The sequence below is a fragment of the Cherax quadricarinatus genome, chromosome 7, assembly GCF_038502225.1.
Source record: "Cherax quadricarinatus isolate ZL_2023a chromosome 7, ASM3850222v1, whole genome shotgun sequence".
NCBI classification, from domain to species: domain Eukaryota; kingdom Metazoa; phylum Arthropoda; class Malacostraca; order Decapoda; family Parastacidae; genus Cherax; species Cherax quadricarinatus.
In genome coordinates, this window is record NC_091298.1 from 40028422 (window position 1) to 40047702 (window position 19281).

A 19281-nucleotide genomic window follows, 5' to 3' on the forward strand; every position below is an offset into this window, starting at 1 on the left:
CAGGACCACGTGAGCACTATCGCCGAGGGGCCTTTCTGTGTAATTTCTCCTATGTCTGAACTGCACAAGGTGAATACGAGGTCCAGTCTTGCTGCTTCATCCTCTCATCTCTCTGGTTGTTTTCGTAACGTGCTGGGGCACTAACTTTTCCAGTATTGCCTCAAGCATTTTAAACCTCCACATTTCTGGTCCTCCATGTGGCTCCAGGTTTACCCAGTCAGTCTCCTTGTGCTTGAAATCCTCCATGATGAGGAGTAACTTTGGTCTCCCCATGTTGACCCTTCTGTCCACGTCACAAGTGTGTCCACCATCAATCTGTTGCACTTATTATTCTCTTGTTCTGGCCTCTTGCTGTCCAGTGATGGATTGCATATAACTGCTATCATCACTTTTGTATTTGTACCCCCTTCTGACTAGTCTTCCCATCTACTCAAATCTCCACACTGGTTTTTGATGAGCAGTACATCTTCTTCTCTCTGTGTTTTCACTGTCACTCCTTAGGATGTGATATCCAACTGGGAAGATCGCGTCTGTTATCATCCATGTGAGCTTTGTCTTTTTGAGTGCTATAATATCCAGGGATGTCTCAATGATTCGCTCATGCCATTCCTCAATCTTATTTGTTATTCCAATTGTGTTTTGTACTATACCTTCATCTTCTGTTCCAGTACTATATTCTGGGTGGTGGGATACGTTTGTGCAGGTTAGGGGTGTGGCAGGGAAGGCAGGATATTACAGGAGGCTGCTGGGATGGTGGAATTAGTGCTAGAGGTGGTGGCAACCAAGATCACCTACCTGACCCATAGTCAGGTCATCCCAATTTAGCCCACCCACGTATTTTCTCAGTCCCATGGAATCGGTCAAGCGAAAGTCTGGGACAGAGATTTGATTGCAGTTATCTTGGTAATTCCATGATATATTGAAACTAAGTGATTTGTGATCGCTTTCCCCAAGCTCATCATTAACCTCGAGATTATTAATTAGTGGTTCTTTGTTGGCAAGAACCAAGTCAAGCAGAGTGTTTCATCAAGTTGGCTCCGTCACAAACTGTTCTAAAAAGCAATCCTGGACCGTATCAAGAAAGTTTGGGGGACTATAACTCACACCCAAAATTAATTTGTCACGACCCTCGAGAAATTGTAGCCAAACAGATTCTGTGTCCGATGTTTCTAATCTTATATCATGTCTAAGACAACAGTTTAAATTATCTCTGACAACATCACCACTCCACCACCCTTCCTGTTGACCCTGTCAGTGTTGAATAGTTTATAACCCTTCATGCTGCATTCAGAAGGCATTTCTCTATCTTTCAGGTTGAACCAGGTGTCTGCTATACCAATAATATCTATATTACCTGCACTTGCAAGTAATATTAGCTCATCTATCTTATTTCTTAGACTCCTACTATTTGTATAGTAAACCTTAAAGGAGCTAGTCACTCGTTGCCCTCAACTATCTCTCTTTGTTTATTGATCAATTGATTTGCCTTTACTAGCAACTTTATTTCGAATATTATATTTCAAACACATCCCTGAGGTATGCCAGTAATATCTGATGTTTTCAACCCTAATACTGCAGCCTGATTGTTTTCTACAAACACCCATATCTCTATAATCTATCAGTTTAAAGTCCTAGACAAGTCATCAATTACCCCTTCAATCGAATTGGCTAATGCAACCACTCCATCCCCAGAGAGATGAACCCCATCCCTTGCATACATATCACGTTTGCCATAAAATTTGTCCCAGTTATCAATGAATGGGATTGCAGTTCCTTGCATTACCTGTCTAACCAGCAATTTATACCAATTGCCCTAGACGTCCATTCATTGCCCACTCCCTTTCTAGGCAAGATGCTACATATGACTGGGATCCCTCCCTTAGACCTGACTACTTCTATGGCTGACCTGTACTTATCCAGCAGCTCCTCTCTCCTGCAGTTCCCAATGTCATTACCCCCAGCACTAAGACAGATAATGGGCTTGTTCCCATTACCTGACATATTATGTCCAACCTGCTGACTATGTCACCAACTCTGTGTTGCGTCTATTACATCGACGTATCCCGAGCAGAGCGGGCAGAGGGAACTTTGTGTTGCTCTCTTTTAGTTTCGTCTGTTTTTCAAAGAATGCAGATGTAATATATACAGACTTTGCAAAAGCCTTCGACAAGTGTGACCATGGCGCAATAGCGCACAAAATGCGTGCTAAAAGAATAACAGGAAAAGTTGGTAGATGGATCTATAATTTCCTCACAAACAGAACACAAAGAGTAGTAGTCAACAGAGTAAAGTCCGAGGCAGCTACGGTGAAAAGCTCTGTTCCACAAGGCACAGTACTCGCTCCCATCTTGTTTCTCATCCTCATAACTGACATAGACAAGGATGTCAGCCACAGCACCGTGTCTTCCTTTGCAGATGACACCCGAATCTACATGATAGTGTCTTCCATTGCAGACACTGCAAGGCTCCAGGCGGACATCAACCAAATCTTTCGGTGGGCTGCAGAAAACAATATGAAGTTCAACGATGAGAAATTTCAATTACTCAGATATGGTAAACACTAGGAAATTAAATCTTCATCAGAGTACAAAACAAATTCTAGCCACAAAATAGAGCGAAACACCAACGTCAAAGACCTGGGAGTGATCATGTCGGAGGATCTCACCTTCAAGGACCATAACATTGTATCAATCGCAACTGCTAGAAAAATCACAGGATTGATAATGAGAACCTTTAAAACTAGGGATGCCAAGCCCATGATGACACTCTTCAGGTCTCTTGTTCTATCTAGGCTGGAATATTGCTGCACACTAACAGTACCTTTCAAGGCAGGTGAAATTGCTGACCTAGAAAATGTACAGAGAACCTTCACGGCGCGCATAACGGAGATAAAACACCTCAATTACTGGGAGCGCTTGAAGTTCCTGAACCTGTATTCCCTGGTATGCAGGCGGGAGAGATACATGATTATATACACCTGGAAAATCTTAGAGGGACTAGTACCGAACTTGCACCCGAAAATCACTCACAACGAAAGCAAAAGACTTGGCAGACGATGCAACATCCCCCCAATGAAAAGCAGGTGTGTCACTAGCACGTTAAGAAACCACACAATAAGTGTCAGGGGCCCGAGACTGTTCAACTGCCTCCCAGCATACATAAGGGGGGTTACCAATAGACCCCTGGCAGTCTTCAAGCTGGCACTGGACAAGCACCTAAAGTTGGTACCTGACCAGCCGGGCTGTGGCTCGTACATTGGTTTGCGTGCAGCCAGCAGTAACAGCCTGGTTGATCAGGCTCTGATCCACCAGGAGGCCTGGTCACAGACCGGGCCGCGGGCGCGTTGACCCCCGAAACTCTCTCCAGGTAAACTCCAGGTTTCATTGACTATAATTTCAAGTGTATTTCTAGTAGTGTTCAGGGCAGTCTGGTGATCAAAATGTTCTGAGTTTGGGCACTGCGGTGCAGTGTGAGAGTGGTGATCAAGTTTACTTAAACAGTTCGTGTTCACCTACCAGTAAATAAGAACCTACAGTGTATAATACTTTTGTGTGTTCTATCCTGAGGGGCAATTAATTGCTTAGTTAGGAATTCCTCGATTTTTATACAGCAGCCAGTACGAGAAAACAGGTAATTTTGCCCAGTAATGAAACATTCTTTACCTTTTCAGTGAGAGATAATCAAGGTCATGGGTTAATAATTCGTCTCCCAGACATTGTACTGTAATAACACACTATAATTCCTCAGTAAGAGAGTCGTGGCCGGGGGTGGTTACTAACATCTCATCTCCGCTGTTTGGGAAGTGGGGAGAGTGGGGAGAAGTGCAGCTGTGTCCACCAAACTCTTTCGCTGACTCTCTCGAGCTTAAGGTAACTCTTGCAAATATTTATCTTTAACTAGTGATCAATATAATAATAATACTAATAGTAATAATAATAATAATAATAATAATAATAATAATAATAATAATAATAATAATAATAATAATAATAATAATAATAATAATAATAATAATAATTCGTGATTCTGTCAACATTAACCAGTTTTCGTCAAAATATGTAATGAATCACAGTTAAAACATTATTTAAAGTAACTTAAACTCTTTTTTTTGTGTGTGTATTCAAGATGGACCTTTCAAAGGTTGCCTGATTTTTTGTTTTTTCTTGTTATATTTCTTTCTTTACTTTCTTCCTTCATTCGAGAATTTCTACTTCAAATTACTGGAACAATTGTGAGGTGCAGATGTCATGTTTACTGGGTGGAGCAGCTTAATTGTGAGGTGCAGATGTCATGTTTACTGGCTGCTGGATCAGCTTAATTGTGAGGTGCAGATGTCATGTTTACAGGCTGCTGGAGCAGCTTAATTGTGAGGTGCAGATGTCATGTTTACTGGCTGCTGGATCAGCTTGATTGTGAGGTGCAGATGTCATGTTTACTGGCTGCTGGAGCAGCTTAATTGTGAGGTGCAGATGTCATGTTTACAGGCTGCTGGAGCAGCTTAATTGTGAGGTGCAGATGTCATGTTTACTGGCTGCTGGAGCAGCTTAATTGTGAGGTGCAGATGTCATGTTTACTGGCTGCTGGAGCAGCTTAATTGTGAGGTGCAGATGTCATGTTTACTGGCTGCTGGAGCAGCTTAATTGTGAGGTGCAGATGTCATGTTTACTGGCTGCTGGAGCAGCTTAACCTCACGATAATAACTATATTAAGTCGCATTTGCTTGTTGGCAAATTTGCCGATGTAGTCAGACAGTTAGATAACTTGGAATCGCTATAATCTGCGCCATAACTGGAAAATGACTCATCTGGTCCGCTTCAAATTTTCACCATAAGGTTCAAATTTCACATAAGGTTCACGCTGCTGTTGCCAATTTACTAACTTTAATGAATAAATACTGATACACATTTTTACTCAATAACTATAGCAAGCTGCTTCTTACTGTACAAGAAATATTATCGACTATTCAATCAGTAAGAAATATGATTCACTATACGTTTAGTCCAACTTTGTGCAAATATGAAATTTTACTGAAATAGTCATAAATCTTGTAGTGGTAAGAGTCACATCAACTACTGGTGAATGCCTCTCCTGATCGGCTTCAAACTTTTAGAGGCTTTAGAGTTCAGAAAAACTCATCTTCTCGCTGACTTTGTGCTATGTAAATTTCAATGGGCAATTTTGTGAAAAAAAAAATTGTTTCACCAAATTGGCAAATATAATTTTTGATCTGACAGCTTCAACCTCTAAATGCCGATGTATCTTAATAGTTAATGTTTTTTGTATTAATTATAGGGAATTTTAAACTGAAAGAAACTGAAAAAAATCGCGAGTTAGCGGTGTTTTTAAGTTGAAAGAGTTGAGACATTTCTATTTTCTGGAACACACTGGAAACACTGTTCCTGGAGAACGCCTCATTATATAGGCTTCAAATTTTCAATGCTTGTGTAAGGCATCTTGGGGAAAATTCATGGAACAATTTGCATGCCTTGTACACGATGGTACAAAGGACTTTCCCAAATTATCTTTCTGAGTAACTGGTGGAGATGAGATCCTTGGATCAGCTTCAGGATCTCTTCACTCATGTATCCTTGTTAGATGAAGGTTGTTATATGTAATGGAGTATGTAGATGCTACTTTGTTGCTTTTAATCTCGAAATGGTATTGTGTTATTTTCCCCGACAACTAACTACATGCTAACCACCTGGTGGTTCACAATTACACTCACTCACCCACTGACTATAAACACAGAAATACTAATCTTAATCTTAAAATAATGAATCCTAACTAGTCATAAGTTTACCTATGATACTCCAATATAGACACTTTGTATTGTGCCAAAACAAAAGCATTCACATTGCTAAACTCACAAATTATGATGTAGTCACTTAGCCTTAATACCATAATCTGTAAGGATTTAATGTTAAGAATTAATCCAAGTCTGTCCGAAATGCCTAGCCATGCTAGGTGTCCTAGTAGCCCCCTCTGTAATTAGTATTTTATAACATGTAAACCACACAATACCCAAATCCTGTAAACCCCACATTGTAACCCTAATAGAGAATAAACTTGATTTGATTAATAAATTATTTTGAAGTGATAATGGTGAGGGGGCTCTTGATCCAAGGAACTGGACTTGTCTTCCCCCTGCTTGAACTGAATTTAAATATGTCCCATTCCACAAGTGCTATAAATGTGAAGGGCATCAGTCCTCAGTAACTGATGATGCATCAGTCCTCAGTGACTGATGATGTATCAGTCCTCAGTAACTGATGATGTATCAGTCCTCAGTGACTGATGATGCATCAGTCCTCAGTGACTGATGATGTATCAGTCCTCAGTGACTGATGATGTATCAGTCCTCAGTAACTGATGATGTATCAGTCCTCAGTGACTGATGATGTATCAGTCCTCAGTGACTGATGATGCATCAGTCCTCAGTAACTGATGATGCATCAGTCCTCAGTAACTGATGATGCATCAGTCCTCAGTGACTGATGATGTATCAGTCCTCAGTGACTGATGATGTATCAGTCCTCAGTGACTGATGATGCATCAGTCCTCAGTAACTGATGATGTATCAGTCCTCAGTGACTGATGATGCATCAGTCCTCAGTAACTGATGATGTATCAGTCCTCAGTGACTGATGATGCATCAGTCCTCAGTGACTGATGATGCATCAGTCCTCAGTGACTGATGATGCATCAGTCCTCAGTGACTGATGATGCATCAGTCCTCAGTGACTGATGATGCATCAGTCCTCAGTGACTGATGATGCATCAGTCCTCAGTGACTGATGATGTGTCAGTCGTCAGTGACTGATGATGCATCAGTCCTAAGTGACTGATGATGCATCAGTCCTCAGTGACTGATGATACAGCAGTCCTCAGTGATTGATGATGCATCAGTCCTCAGTGACTGATGATACAGCAGTCCTCAGTGATTGATGATGCATCAGTCCTCAGTGATTGATGTATCATGTGAAATCTATGGAATGCTGTGTAAACACTAATAATGTTGGAGTCTGGAAAAATGCATCTTCTGGCCAAGTTTAAACATTTAGTGCTGATGTGTTTTCCTCAGTGAAAGAATCTCTTGACGTTAAGTTACTATCAGCCAATTTTATTAATCAAACTAATTTCAGTGAAATATTTGGAGACTCTAGTAATTGACAGCGAGGATCTGAGTGACATTATTGCAAATATTTAACTGTTAAACAGTGTTTAATCAGGCGTTCTTTAAATCATCTGTTAATCATTGTTTATATTCATATGTGAACAGCAGTGTGTAGTTACTGTATTAGTAAATATTTCTAACACCTTCATTTATATATAAATTTATTTATATAATAAAATATTTTCATGGAAATCATCCTGGATGGAATTAATGGTGGTTAACTTGACCTTGATTTTATTTTAGTATTTAATACCAGGTCTGTCTGATGAATACGATGCCTCAACCTGATGGTTAATGTTGACTCACAATAATACATTTCACTGCAGCTGGTGAACTGGACACACCAACCACACCTGTGGACACCTGCTTTAAGGAAGTTCTTCTCTTGGTGCATTTTCAAGTGTACCATTAATTCTGATAAAAATATTTATAACAAATTTTAGGATAATAATAATAATAATAATAATAATAATAATAATAATAATAATAATAATAATAATACTAATAATAATAATAATAATAGTAATAATAAGTTTATTTTGAGATGATACATTGTTGTACAGAGGAATATAATAGTTGGGTGTACATGTCAAAAGTCCCTTCGTATACAGAGCATATGTAACAATGTTGTTTTTCTCCTGAATATTTACAAGAGTCTGTAGAGATTTCGGGTTCATAAAAGGAGGAAAAATATAATGTGGTTAATCCTATGATGTTTTAACTGAATGGTGTTCTTTTTACCTGATATATTCTCTGTTGTTATATGAGGTGATAGTGTTAATTTCATTCATTGTACTAGTGTTAAGATAAGATAAGATAAGATTTCGTTCGGATTTTTAACCCCGGAGGGTTAGCCACCCAGGATAACCCAAGAAAAGTCAGTGCGTCATCGAGGACTGTCTAACTTATTTCCATTGGGGTCCTTAATCTTGTCCCCCAGGATGCGACCCACATCCAGGTACCTATTTGCTGCTAGGTGAACAGGACAACAGGTGTAAGGAAACGTGTCGAAATATTTCCACCCGCCGGGAATCGAACCCGGGCCCTCCGTGTGTGAAGCAGGAGCTTTAGCCACCAGGCCTCCAGGCCACCGTTTGTATGTTTTGTTTGTGGCTGTTATGTGTAATTAACCTAAGACTTGTGATAATGACGCCTGACTGACTACTGTTATCGTTCCAGTCACGGTATTGTGCCTTTTTTGTTATTTACTGTTATCAGACAGGTTATAAAGTGGTCGAGTATGGCGACTGAGAACTGTGTCATCCTGGTTGGTGCATTAATTAGTTGAATGTAACTAATTAATTGTAGAATTAGCTTATACCTGTTACATAGTCCGTTATTTTGATGCTGATAACGGATATTGGAGTCTCCCAATATTATTGTCTCGCAGTTGTGCTCAGTTCTAGATAAGACTCTGGAAAAGTTTTCCAGGAAGTGATCCAGTCCCATCCTGGTTCCTACTAGGCTGGGTTTGGTCTCGAGTATCGACGCCTCAAAACACAGAATGTCCAGTTTATTGTTATTCAAATCGGGTCTTCGGTTGTAGGCTAAGTCTTTGCCACATTTTTTGTGATGACGCAACAGGTAATATATATCTCAGCATCAAGGTAATTTTCGGCGATTTTTTTTTTCGATGTTTTTGTAGTATTCTAATATATTAAAATCAGTATTTTGCATTGTTACAAAATGGGATCAAAGAGACGCCAGTTGAAAGAGTATCAGAATTGTTGAGTCTCAATGACGTGAGCAAGAGTCGTTTATGGTGCTATAAAGTGTGTATTTACGCTGTTATTGTCGCTTCTCACTGTGAGGGTCCGGGTTCAATTCCCGGCAAAGGGGTGGAAACATTGGACGGGTTTCCTTACACCGGTTGTCTATGTTCACCCATCAGTAAAATGGGTACCTGGGTGTTAATTCAAATTCAATTCAAATTCAAATTCAAAGTTTATTCTCTATAAGGATTACAATGCTGAGTTTACAGAAATTTGGTTATTGTGTGGTTTACATGTAGTAAAATTGTGATTACAGAGTGTACCACTAGAACGCTTAGCATGGCTAGGCATTTCGGGCAGACTTAGTTTTATTCTTAATTGTAAAATATTACAAATTATGAGGTAAGTTGGTATTATGGCTAAGTGACTAAATACTAGTTTGTGAGTTTAGCCATGTGAATGCTTTTGTTTTGGCACAGTACATAGTTTCAGTATTGGAGTATCACAGGATTCATTATTTTAAGATTGAGATTAATATTTCTGTTTATGGTCAAATGAGTGAGTGAGTGTAAGTGTGAACCACCAGGTGGTATTCGTGTAGTTAGTTGACGGGGTGTATCAGGGAGATAAGATGTTTTCTAATGGTAGTTTTGAAGGTGATGAATGTGTCTGCAGTTCTAGAGTTCTCAGGTAGGGTATTCCAGATTTTAGGGCCTTTGACATACATTGAATTTTTGTAAAGGTTTAGTCGGACACGGGGAATGTCGTAGAGATGTTTGTGTCTGGTGTTATGCCTGTGGGTTCTGTCACAACTATCAAGAAAGCATTTTAGGTCAAGGTTGATATTAGAGTTTAAGGCCCTGTAGATGTAGATTGCACAGTAGTAAGTGTGGATGTACTGAACTGGGAGTAAGTTTAGGTCTATGAAGAGTGGGGGGGGGGGTGTTGCCAGGGATGGGATTTAGTGATTATTCTTACTGCAGCTTTTTGTTGGGTTATTATTGGCTTTAGGTGTGTTGCTGCAGTTGATCCCCAAGCACAAATAGCATAGGTGAGGTATGGATAAATAAATGAGTGGTATAGTGTAAGAAGGGCATTTTGCGGCACGTAGTATCGTATCTTGGAGAGGATCCCAACCGTTTTGGATACTTTTTTGGTTATCTGCTGGATATGGGTGCTGAAATTCAGGTTGTTGTCAAGGTATAAGCCTAGGAATTTTCCCCCATTATTTCTGGTAATTAGAGTGTTGTCAATCTTAATGTTAATTTGTGCATCTCCTGCTCTGCTACCAAACATAATATAGTAGGTTTTGTCAGTGTTAAGCGTAAGTTTATTGGCTGTCATCCAAGTCGATATTTTAATCAGCTCCTCATTCACAATGGTGTTGAGGGTGGCAAGATTAGGGTGAGAGATGACATAAGTCGTGTCATCAGCAAAGAGAATAGGTTACTTTCTTGGGTTATCCTGGGTGGCTAACCCTCCGGGGTTAAAAATCCGAACGAAATCTTATCTTATCTTATCTTATCAAGTGTTGGGATACGTTTGGGATACGTTAATGGACTGGTGTGGGTCGCATCCAGGGACAATTACCTATTTTGTGGGAAATGCTCAGCATAACAAGAGGCTTTCTATATAAGTAAGTAAGTAAGTTTATTCAGGTATACACAAATACAGTTACATAGAATTATCATACATAGCAGCATATGTGTAGAGAACCTAGGATAACCCAAAAAAGTCAGACAGAGTGACTTATTTCCATTGGGGTCCTTTATAGTAGTATGTCACTGATGTCAGCTATGGTCTGTATACCTTGTACACATACTTGTAGTAAATAAAGATATTATTATTATAAAAAATCACATTTTCTAATGACCAGTCGAAGCCGAACGTGAAAAGCAATATATTGTAGTATATGCATTATATTATAATGTTAGTCTTCTCTGGTTTACTAACACTAGAGAAAACGGATGTATTACAGGGATAACTATACAAGAACACTCCTATCGTATACCAGGACTTAAAAATAATGCAATTTTCTTGCAAAAAAAATTCCCAAGTATTATGCATGACCACATTCTCGTCGATTTTCTCAGAAGTTAGATAATGATAAGTTATATTTAAATCGAATTAACAATGTTTTAAGAGCAGGCAATGCCAAAAAAAAAAATTTCATTACCTCTACATGCAGAAAGGCTGGTAAATTTAATTTTCGGAATATATTTTTCTCATGTGTTCGTTGACCTATCATACTGAACGAAATCGAACGTAAAACAAAACAGAAGAAACATTGTAGATATCACTAGTTAAACACAGTTTTTAGTTACAAAAATATCACAAGATTAACCGCAGCCCTAGCGACTGACCTGTAGTAGGTAGGCATATTAATTAACAAACTTGTGCCACTACATACTTACTATGGAAAATTTTATAGGGTGATTACCTGTATGTACCTCAACATTATAAACATACAAGTAAACTCATTGGGAGACAACCATATTGTTTACCGTAGTCACCCCGTGTAGACATGTGAGAAAACTTAACCACCCCTGGTCACGGCAAATGGTTCCTTCGACCTCACAATCTTATCCATATCTATCCGAGACCAGTATGGATTGGATAGCACCCACAAGTACGGTGCTACTAATTAATTGTGGACTGTATAGATTATATTAGTTTAACTGAATGAAGGGGGGTGGGGTAGGTTACACATGGATATATCCATCAAGGAAAACACTTGTACATAATCTCACCACTTACCAGATATTCTCTGGTGGTCACTTGATGTAGCTGAATCACTCATAACCTATCCAATTACAACATACCTAACTGGCCAGTATCAGTCTGCTATAACTAGAAGGGTTACTTAACTGTGGGTGATTGATACTCCTTATTCCCTCCATTCACCATCTCATTTCGATGTCCTGCTACACCGACATGGTTCTTATTCCAGCAGGACGAGGTATCCGTCAGTTTGTCCCGGTTTAGAAGTCGTGATTCAATAAAGCTTCACTATCCTCAGTACGAGAATCACGCGTTCACTCGGAGCAGGGCGATCTATTTCACATCCCGCATTCTCTTAACTCAATGTTATTATCACTGATTACATTACCATTCACAAGACGATTTAACGTCTCATAATTATTATACACATTAGAGGTCACTCCATTAAGATCTGAGGCCGATGAGTGAGGATTAACACATGGGTATTTCCCCTGGACACACACCATGGCTGTGCACCAGTCACACCCGGTCGAACCATTATTCACTAATTTTACCACCTTTTTACGGTGGTCCCGTAAATCACGTTCCCTCACTCTTCACCAGGAACAGTTACGACACTTCCTATTATGAAGTGAGGCCCATATTAATCCTTAGGCCGCCGTGAACGCCACTTTCCTGGTTCCATGCTTTCCCAGCCTCCTCACTACATTCAAAACACTCCCGCCTCTCCCATGGCCCGAGTCGACCTCTCCCCCCGCACATCCGCGCATGCGCAATGGGAACTCTTGGTTCTATCCTATTGTCAAATATATTTTTGACTCATATCGACACATTAAACACCTATTAGGCACTATAGTTTCGGAAAATTAAAAATTTTCCACACTTACTAGTCTATTTACTTGATAGTCTACTTACTTACTGATCTACTTACCTACTAGTCTACTTACTTACTAGTCTACTTATTAGTCCACTTACTAGTCTACTTACTTTCTAGTCTACTTATTTACTTACTAGTCTACTTACTTACTAGTCAACTTACTTAAGAGTCTACTTACTTATTAGTCTGAGGCACCGATCACTGGGGATAACACAGCTGCTAATGGTCTGCTACTGCCGTGCCGCCAGCAAGGCGGAGACTTACCTGCTACCATCACCAGCACAGTGGCAGACTTTGGCACATGGAGAGGTACGTATATCATCTTGATAATAACAAGTGAGTATTTGAGTGTAAGATTGTGTGAGTGTGATGAATAAGTGTGAATAAGAGAAGGTGAATATGTACATGTGTGTGAGTTAGAACGAGGGAGTATACTCACCTATTTATTGTTGCAGCTATGTAAGGTACCTGCCTCCACGACATCACTTTCCAGACTATTGCACTTCCTGCAGTTTATTTGTCCGCGTGCTTCGTTGTGCCCCGTGTTTTTTTTTCGTGTTTTCACGGTCTCTCTTACATGTTAGAACTTTAAACTGCGCCAGCGATCTTATAAGATACATCCCTCTAGCGCTTGGAACCAATCTTGGGGACAAAATAGCATATATTGAGTAAAAAAAGAAGAATTAGTGTGCAATACCTAGCAGAGTATACTTCAGAGGGGAACTATAGGCCTATTAGAGTATACTCCCAGAGGGGAACTATGGGTCCTACACAGATGACAGCAAGGAAATGATTGAGCTACTCAAGTCCCAATATGACTCAGTTTTTAGCAAGCCGCTAACCAGACTGAGAGTCGAAGATCTAAATGAATTTTTTATGAGAGAGCCACAGAATTTGGTTAACACAAGCCTATCCGATGTTATCCTGACGCCAAATGACTTCGAACAGGCGATAAATGACATGCCCATGCATTCTGCCCCAGGGCCAGACTCATGGAACTCCGTGTTCATCAAGAACTGCAAGAAGCCCCTATCACGTGCTTTAACATCCTATGGACAGGGAGCATGGACAATGGGGTCGTTCCACAGTTACTAAAAAAATAGACAGCCCCCCTCCACAAAGGGGGCAGTAAAGCAATAGCAAAGAACTACAGACCGAGGGGGAACTATAGGAGGGGGGGGAACTATAGGCCGAGCAGAGCATACTCCCAGAGGGGAACTGTAGGCCTAGCAGAGTATGCTCCCAGAGGGGAACTGTAGGCCTAGCACAGTATACTCCCAGAGGGGAACCATAGGCCTAGAAGAGCATTCTTCCAGAGGGGAAATATAGGCCTAGCAGAGTATATTCTCAGAGAGGGAACTGTAGGAGTAGGAGAGTATACTCCCAGAAGGGAATTATAGGCCTAGCGGAGTATATTACCAGAAAGGAACTATATCCCTAGCAGAGTATACTGAGACGGGAACTATAGGACTAGAAGAGCATACTTCCAGAGGGGAAATATAGGCCTAGCAGAGTATACTGTGAGAAGAGAACTAGAGGCCTAGCAAAGTATACTCCCAGAAGGGAACTATATGATTTGCAGAGCATACTTCCAGAGAGGAAATATATGCCTAGTAGAGTATACTCTCAGAGGACTACTATAGGCCTATCAGAGTTTACTCTCAGAGGGGAAATATAAGCCTAGCAGAGTATACTCCCAGAGGGGAACTGTAGGCCTAGCAGAGTATACACCCAGAGGGAAACTATAGGGCTAGCAGAGTATACTCCCAGAGAGAAACTATAAGCCTAGCAGAGTATACTCCCAGACGGTAACTATAGGCCTAGCCGAGGATACTCCCAGAGGGGAACTATAAGCCTAGCAGAGTTTACAACCAGAGGGGAGCAATAGGCATAGCAGAGTATACTCCCAGAGGGGAACTACAGGCCTAGCAGAGCATACTTCTAGAAGGGAACTATTGACCGAGCAGAGCCTAGTCCCAGAGGGGAACTATAGGGCTAACAGAGTATACGCCAAGAGGGGAACTATAGGCCTAGCAGAGTATACTCCCAAAGGGGAAATATAGGTATAGCAGAGTTTACTCCTAGAGGGGAACTATAGGCCTAGCAGAGTATACTCCCAGTGGGGAAGTACAGGCTTAGCAGAGTATACTCCCAGAGGGGAACTATAGACCTAGCAGAGTATACTCCCAGAGGGGAAATATAGGCCTAGCAGAGTATACTCTCAGAGAGCGAACTATAGTCCAAGCAGAGTATACTCCCAGAGGGGAACCATAGGCGTAGCAGAGTAAACTCCCAGAGGGGAACTATAGGCCTAGCAGAGTATTCTCCCAGAGGGGAACTGTAGGCCTAGCAGAGTATACTCCCAGAGGGGAACTATAGGCCTAGCAGAGTATACTCCCTGAGGGAAAATATAGGCCTAGCAGAGTATACTCCCAGAGGAGAACTATAGACCTAGCAGAGTATACTCCCAGAGGGGAACTATAGGCCTAGCAGAGTATACTCTCAGAGAGCGAACTATAGTCCTAGCAGAGCATACTCCCAGAGAGGAACTGTAGACGTAGCAGAGTATACTCCCAGAGGAGAACTATAGACCTAGCAGAGTATACTCCCAGAGGGGAACTATAGGCCTAGCAGAGTATGCTCTCAGAGAGCGAGCCATAGGCCTAGCAGAGTACACTCCCAGAGGGGAACTATAGGCCTAGCATAACATTCTTCCAGAGTGGAAATATAGGCCTAGCAGAGTATGCTCTCAGAGAGGGAACTATAGGAGTAGCAGAGTATACTCCCAGATGGGAATTATAGTCCTAGCAGAGTATATTCCCAGAAAGGAACTATAGCCCTATCAGAGTATACTCCCAGAAGGGAATTATAGGTCTAGCAGAGCATTCTTTCAGAGGGGAAATATAGGCCTAGCAGAGCATACTCCCAGAAGGGAACTATAGGCCTAGCAGAGCATACTTCCAGAGGGGAAACATAGGTCTAGTAGAGTACACTTTATGAGAACTACTATACGCCTAGCAGAGTTTACTCTCAGAGGGGAACTATAAGCCTAGCAGAGTATACTCCCAGAGGAGAACTATGTGCCTAGCAGAGTATACTCCCAAAGGGGAACTATAGGCCTAGCAGAGTATACTTCCAGAAGGTAACTATAGGCTTAGCAGAATATAGTCCCAGAGGGCAACTATAGGCTTAGCAGAGTATAGTCCCAGAGGGGAACTATAGGCTTAGCAGAGTATACTCCCAGAGGGAAACGATGTGCCTAGCAGAGTGTACTCCCAGAGGGGAACTATGTGCCCAGCAGTGAATACTTCCAAAGGGGAACTATAGGCCTAGCAGAGTTTACTCCCGGAGGGGAACTACAGGCCTAGCAGAGTATACTCCCTCAGGGGAACTATAGACTTAGCAGAGTATACTCCCAGGGGGTAACTATAGGCTTAGCAGAGTATACTCCCAGAAGGTAACTATAGGCTTAGCAGAGCATGCTCCCAGAGGGGAACTATGTGCCTAGCAGAGTATACTCCCAGAGGGGAACTATTTGCCTAGCAGAGTATACTCCCAGAGGGTAACTATAAGCTTAGCAGAGCATGCTCCCAGAGGGGAACTATGTGTCTAGCAGAGTATACTCTCAGAGGGGAACTATGTGTCTAGTAGAGTATACTCCCAAAGGGGAACTATAGGCCTAGCAGAGTTTACTCCCAGAGAACTATAGGCCTAGAAGAGTATACTCCCATAGGGGAACTATAGGCCTAGCAGAGTTTACTGCCAGAATAGAAGTATAAGCCTAGCAGAGCATACTCCCAGAGGGGAACTATAGACCTAGCAGAGTATACTCCCAGAGGGGAACTATAGGCCTAGCAGAGTATACTACCACAGGGGAACTATAGGCCTAGCAGAGTATACTCCCAGAGGGGAACAATGTGCCTAGCAGAGTATACTCCCAAAGGGGAACTATAGGCCTAGCAGAGTTTACTCCCGGATGGGAACTATAGGCGTAGCATGGTATACTCCCAAAGGGAGCTATAGGTTTAGCAGAGTATACTCCCAGAGAACTATAGACCTAGCAGAGTATACTCCCATAGGGGAACTATAGGCCTAGCAGAGTTTACTCCCAGAATGGAAGTATAGGCCTAGCAGAGCATACTCCCAGAGGGGAACTACAGACCTAGCATAGTATACTCCCAGAGGGGAACTGTAGGCCTAGCAGAGTATACTCCCAGAGGGGAACTATAGGCCTAGCAGAGTATACTCCCAGAGGGGAACTGTAGGCCTAGCAGAGTATACTCCCAGAGGGGGAAGTATAGGCCTACCGGAGTATATTCCCATAGGGGAACTATAGACCTAGCAGAGCATACTCCCGGAGGGGAACCGTAGGCCTAGCAGAGTATACTCCGAGAGAGGAACTATAGGCCTTGCAGAGTATACTCCCAGAGGGGAACTGTAGGCCTAGCAGAGTATACTCCCAGAGTGGAACTATAGGCCTACCCGAGTATATTCCCAGTGGGGAATAATAGGTCTAGCATAACATTTTTCCAGAGGGGAAATATAGGCCTAGCAGAGTATACTCTCATAGAGGGAACTATAGGAGTAGCAGAATATACTCCCAGATGGGAATTATAGGCCTAGCAGAGCATTCTTCCAGAGGGGAAATATAGGCCTAGCAGAGTATACTCTGATAAGGAAACTACAGGCCTAGCAGAGTATACTCCCAGAAGGTAACTATAGGCCTAGCAGAGCATACTTCCAGAGGGGAAACATAGGCCTAGTAGAGTACACTCTAAGAGGACTACTATAGGCCTAGCAGAGTTTACTCTCAGAGGGGAACTATAAGAATAGCTGAGTATACTCCCAGAGGGAAACTATAGGCTTAGCAGTGTATACTCTCAGAGGTTAACTATAGGCTTAGCAGAGTATACTCCCAGAGGAGAACTATGTGCGCAGCAGAGTATACTTCCAGTGGGGAACTATGTGCCTAGCAGAGTATACTCCCAAAGGGGAATTGTAGGTCTACCAGAGTATACTCACAGAGGGTAACAATAGGCTTAGCAGAGTATAGTCCCAAAGGGTAACTATAGGCTTAGCAGAGTATACTCTCAGAGGGGAACTATAGGCTTAGCAGAGTATACTCCCAGAGGGAATCTATGTGCCTAGCAGAGTGTACTCCCAGAGAGTAACTATAGGCCTAGCAGAGTATACTCCCAGAGGGGAACTATAGGCCTAGCAGAGTATACTCCCGGAGGGGAACTATAAGCCTAGCAGAGACTCCCAGAGGGGAACTATAGGCCTGCCGGAGTATATTCCCAGAGGGGAACTATGGACCTAGCAGAGCATACTCCCAGAGGGGAACTGTAGACCTAGCATAGCATACTTCCAAAGAGGAACTGTAGGCCTTGCAGAGTATACTCCCAGATGGGAACTATAGGCCTAGCAGAATATACTCCCAGAGGGGAAATATAGGCCCAGCAGAGTATACTCTCAGTGACACCGTAGAATACATAGTGTTATAGTGTATACCACAGTGGTACCCTAGTATACATAGTGTTACAGTGTATACCACAGTGGTACCGTAGTATACATAGTGTTATAGTGTACACTACAGTGGCACCGTAGTATACATAGTGTTATAGTGTATACCACAGTGACACCTTAGTATACATAGTGTTGTAGTGTATACCACAGTGGCACCGTAGTATGCAGAGTGTTATAGTGTATACCACAGTGGCACCGTAGTAGACGTAGTGTTATAGTGTATACCATAGTGGCTCCGTTGTATACATAGTGTTATAGTGTATATCCGAGTGGCACCGTTATTATACATAGTGTTATAGTGTATACCACAGTGGCACCATTGTATACATAGTGTTATAGTGTATACCAGAGTGGCACCGTAGTATACGTAGTGTTATAAATGTAATATACACAGACTTTGCAAGAGCCTTGGACAAGTGTGACCATGGCGTAATAGCGCACAAAATGCGTGCTAAAGGAATAACAGGAAAAGTTGGTTTATGGATCTATAATTTCCTCACAAACAGAACACAAAGAGTAGTAGTCAACAGAGTAAAGTCCGAGGCAGCTACGGCGAAAAGCTCTGTTCCACAAGGCACAGTACTCGCTCCCATCTTGTTTCTCATCCTCATAACTGACATAGACAAGGATGTCAGCCACAGCACTGTGTCTTCCTTTGCAGATGACACCCGAATCTGCATGACAGTGTCTTCCATTGCAGACACTGCAAGGCTCCAGGCGGACATTAATCAAATCTCTGAATGGGCTGCAGTAAGCAATATGAAGTTCAACGATGAGAAATTTTAATTACTCCGATATAGTAAACACGAGGAAATTAAAACTTCATCAGAATATAAAACAAATTTCAACCACACAATAGAGCGAAAAACTAACGTCAAAGACCTGGGAGTGATCATGTAGGAGGATCTCACCTTCAAGGACCATAACATTGTATCAATCGCAACTGCTAGAAAAATCACAGGATGGATAATGAGAACCTTCAAAACTAGGGAGGCCAAGCCCATGATGACACTCTTCAGGTCACTTGTTCTATCTAGGCTGGAATATTGCTGCACACTAACATCACCTTTCAAGGCAGGTGAAATTGCTGACCTAGAAAATTTAGAGAGAACCTTCACGGCGCGCATAACGGAGATAAAACACCTCAGTTACTGGGAGAGCTTTATGTTCCAGAACCTGTACTCCCTGGAATGCAGACGGGAGAGATACATGATTATATACACCTGGAAAATCCTAGAGGGACTAGTACCAAACTTGCACACGAAAATCAC

At 41.8% G+C, this 19281-nt stretch overlaps 1 protein-coding gene across 2 annotated transcripts in view; it reads left to right on the forward strand.

The window, feature by feature from the left end:
• LOC128686728 (uncharacterized) overlaps positions 1-19281 on the forward strand; it is a 111800-nt gene that overhangs the window by 63903 nt on the left and 28616 nt on the right. For both annotated transcript variants that reach the window (XM_070082395.1, XM_070082396.1), the window contains exons 4-5: positions 3748-3869; positions 12670-12793. In XM_070082395.1, coding sequence (XP_069938496.1) covers positions 3748-3869; positions 12670-12793 — 246 coding nt within the window. The remainder of the gene's footprint in view (positions 1-3747; positions 3870-12669; positions 12794-19281) is intronic.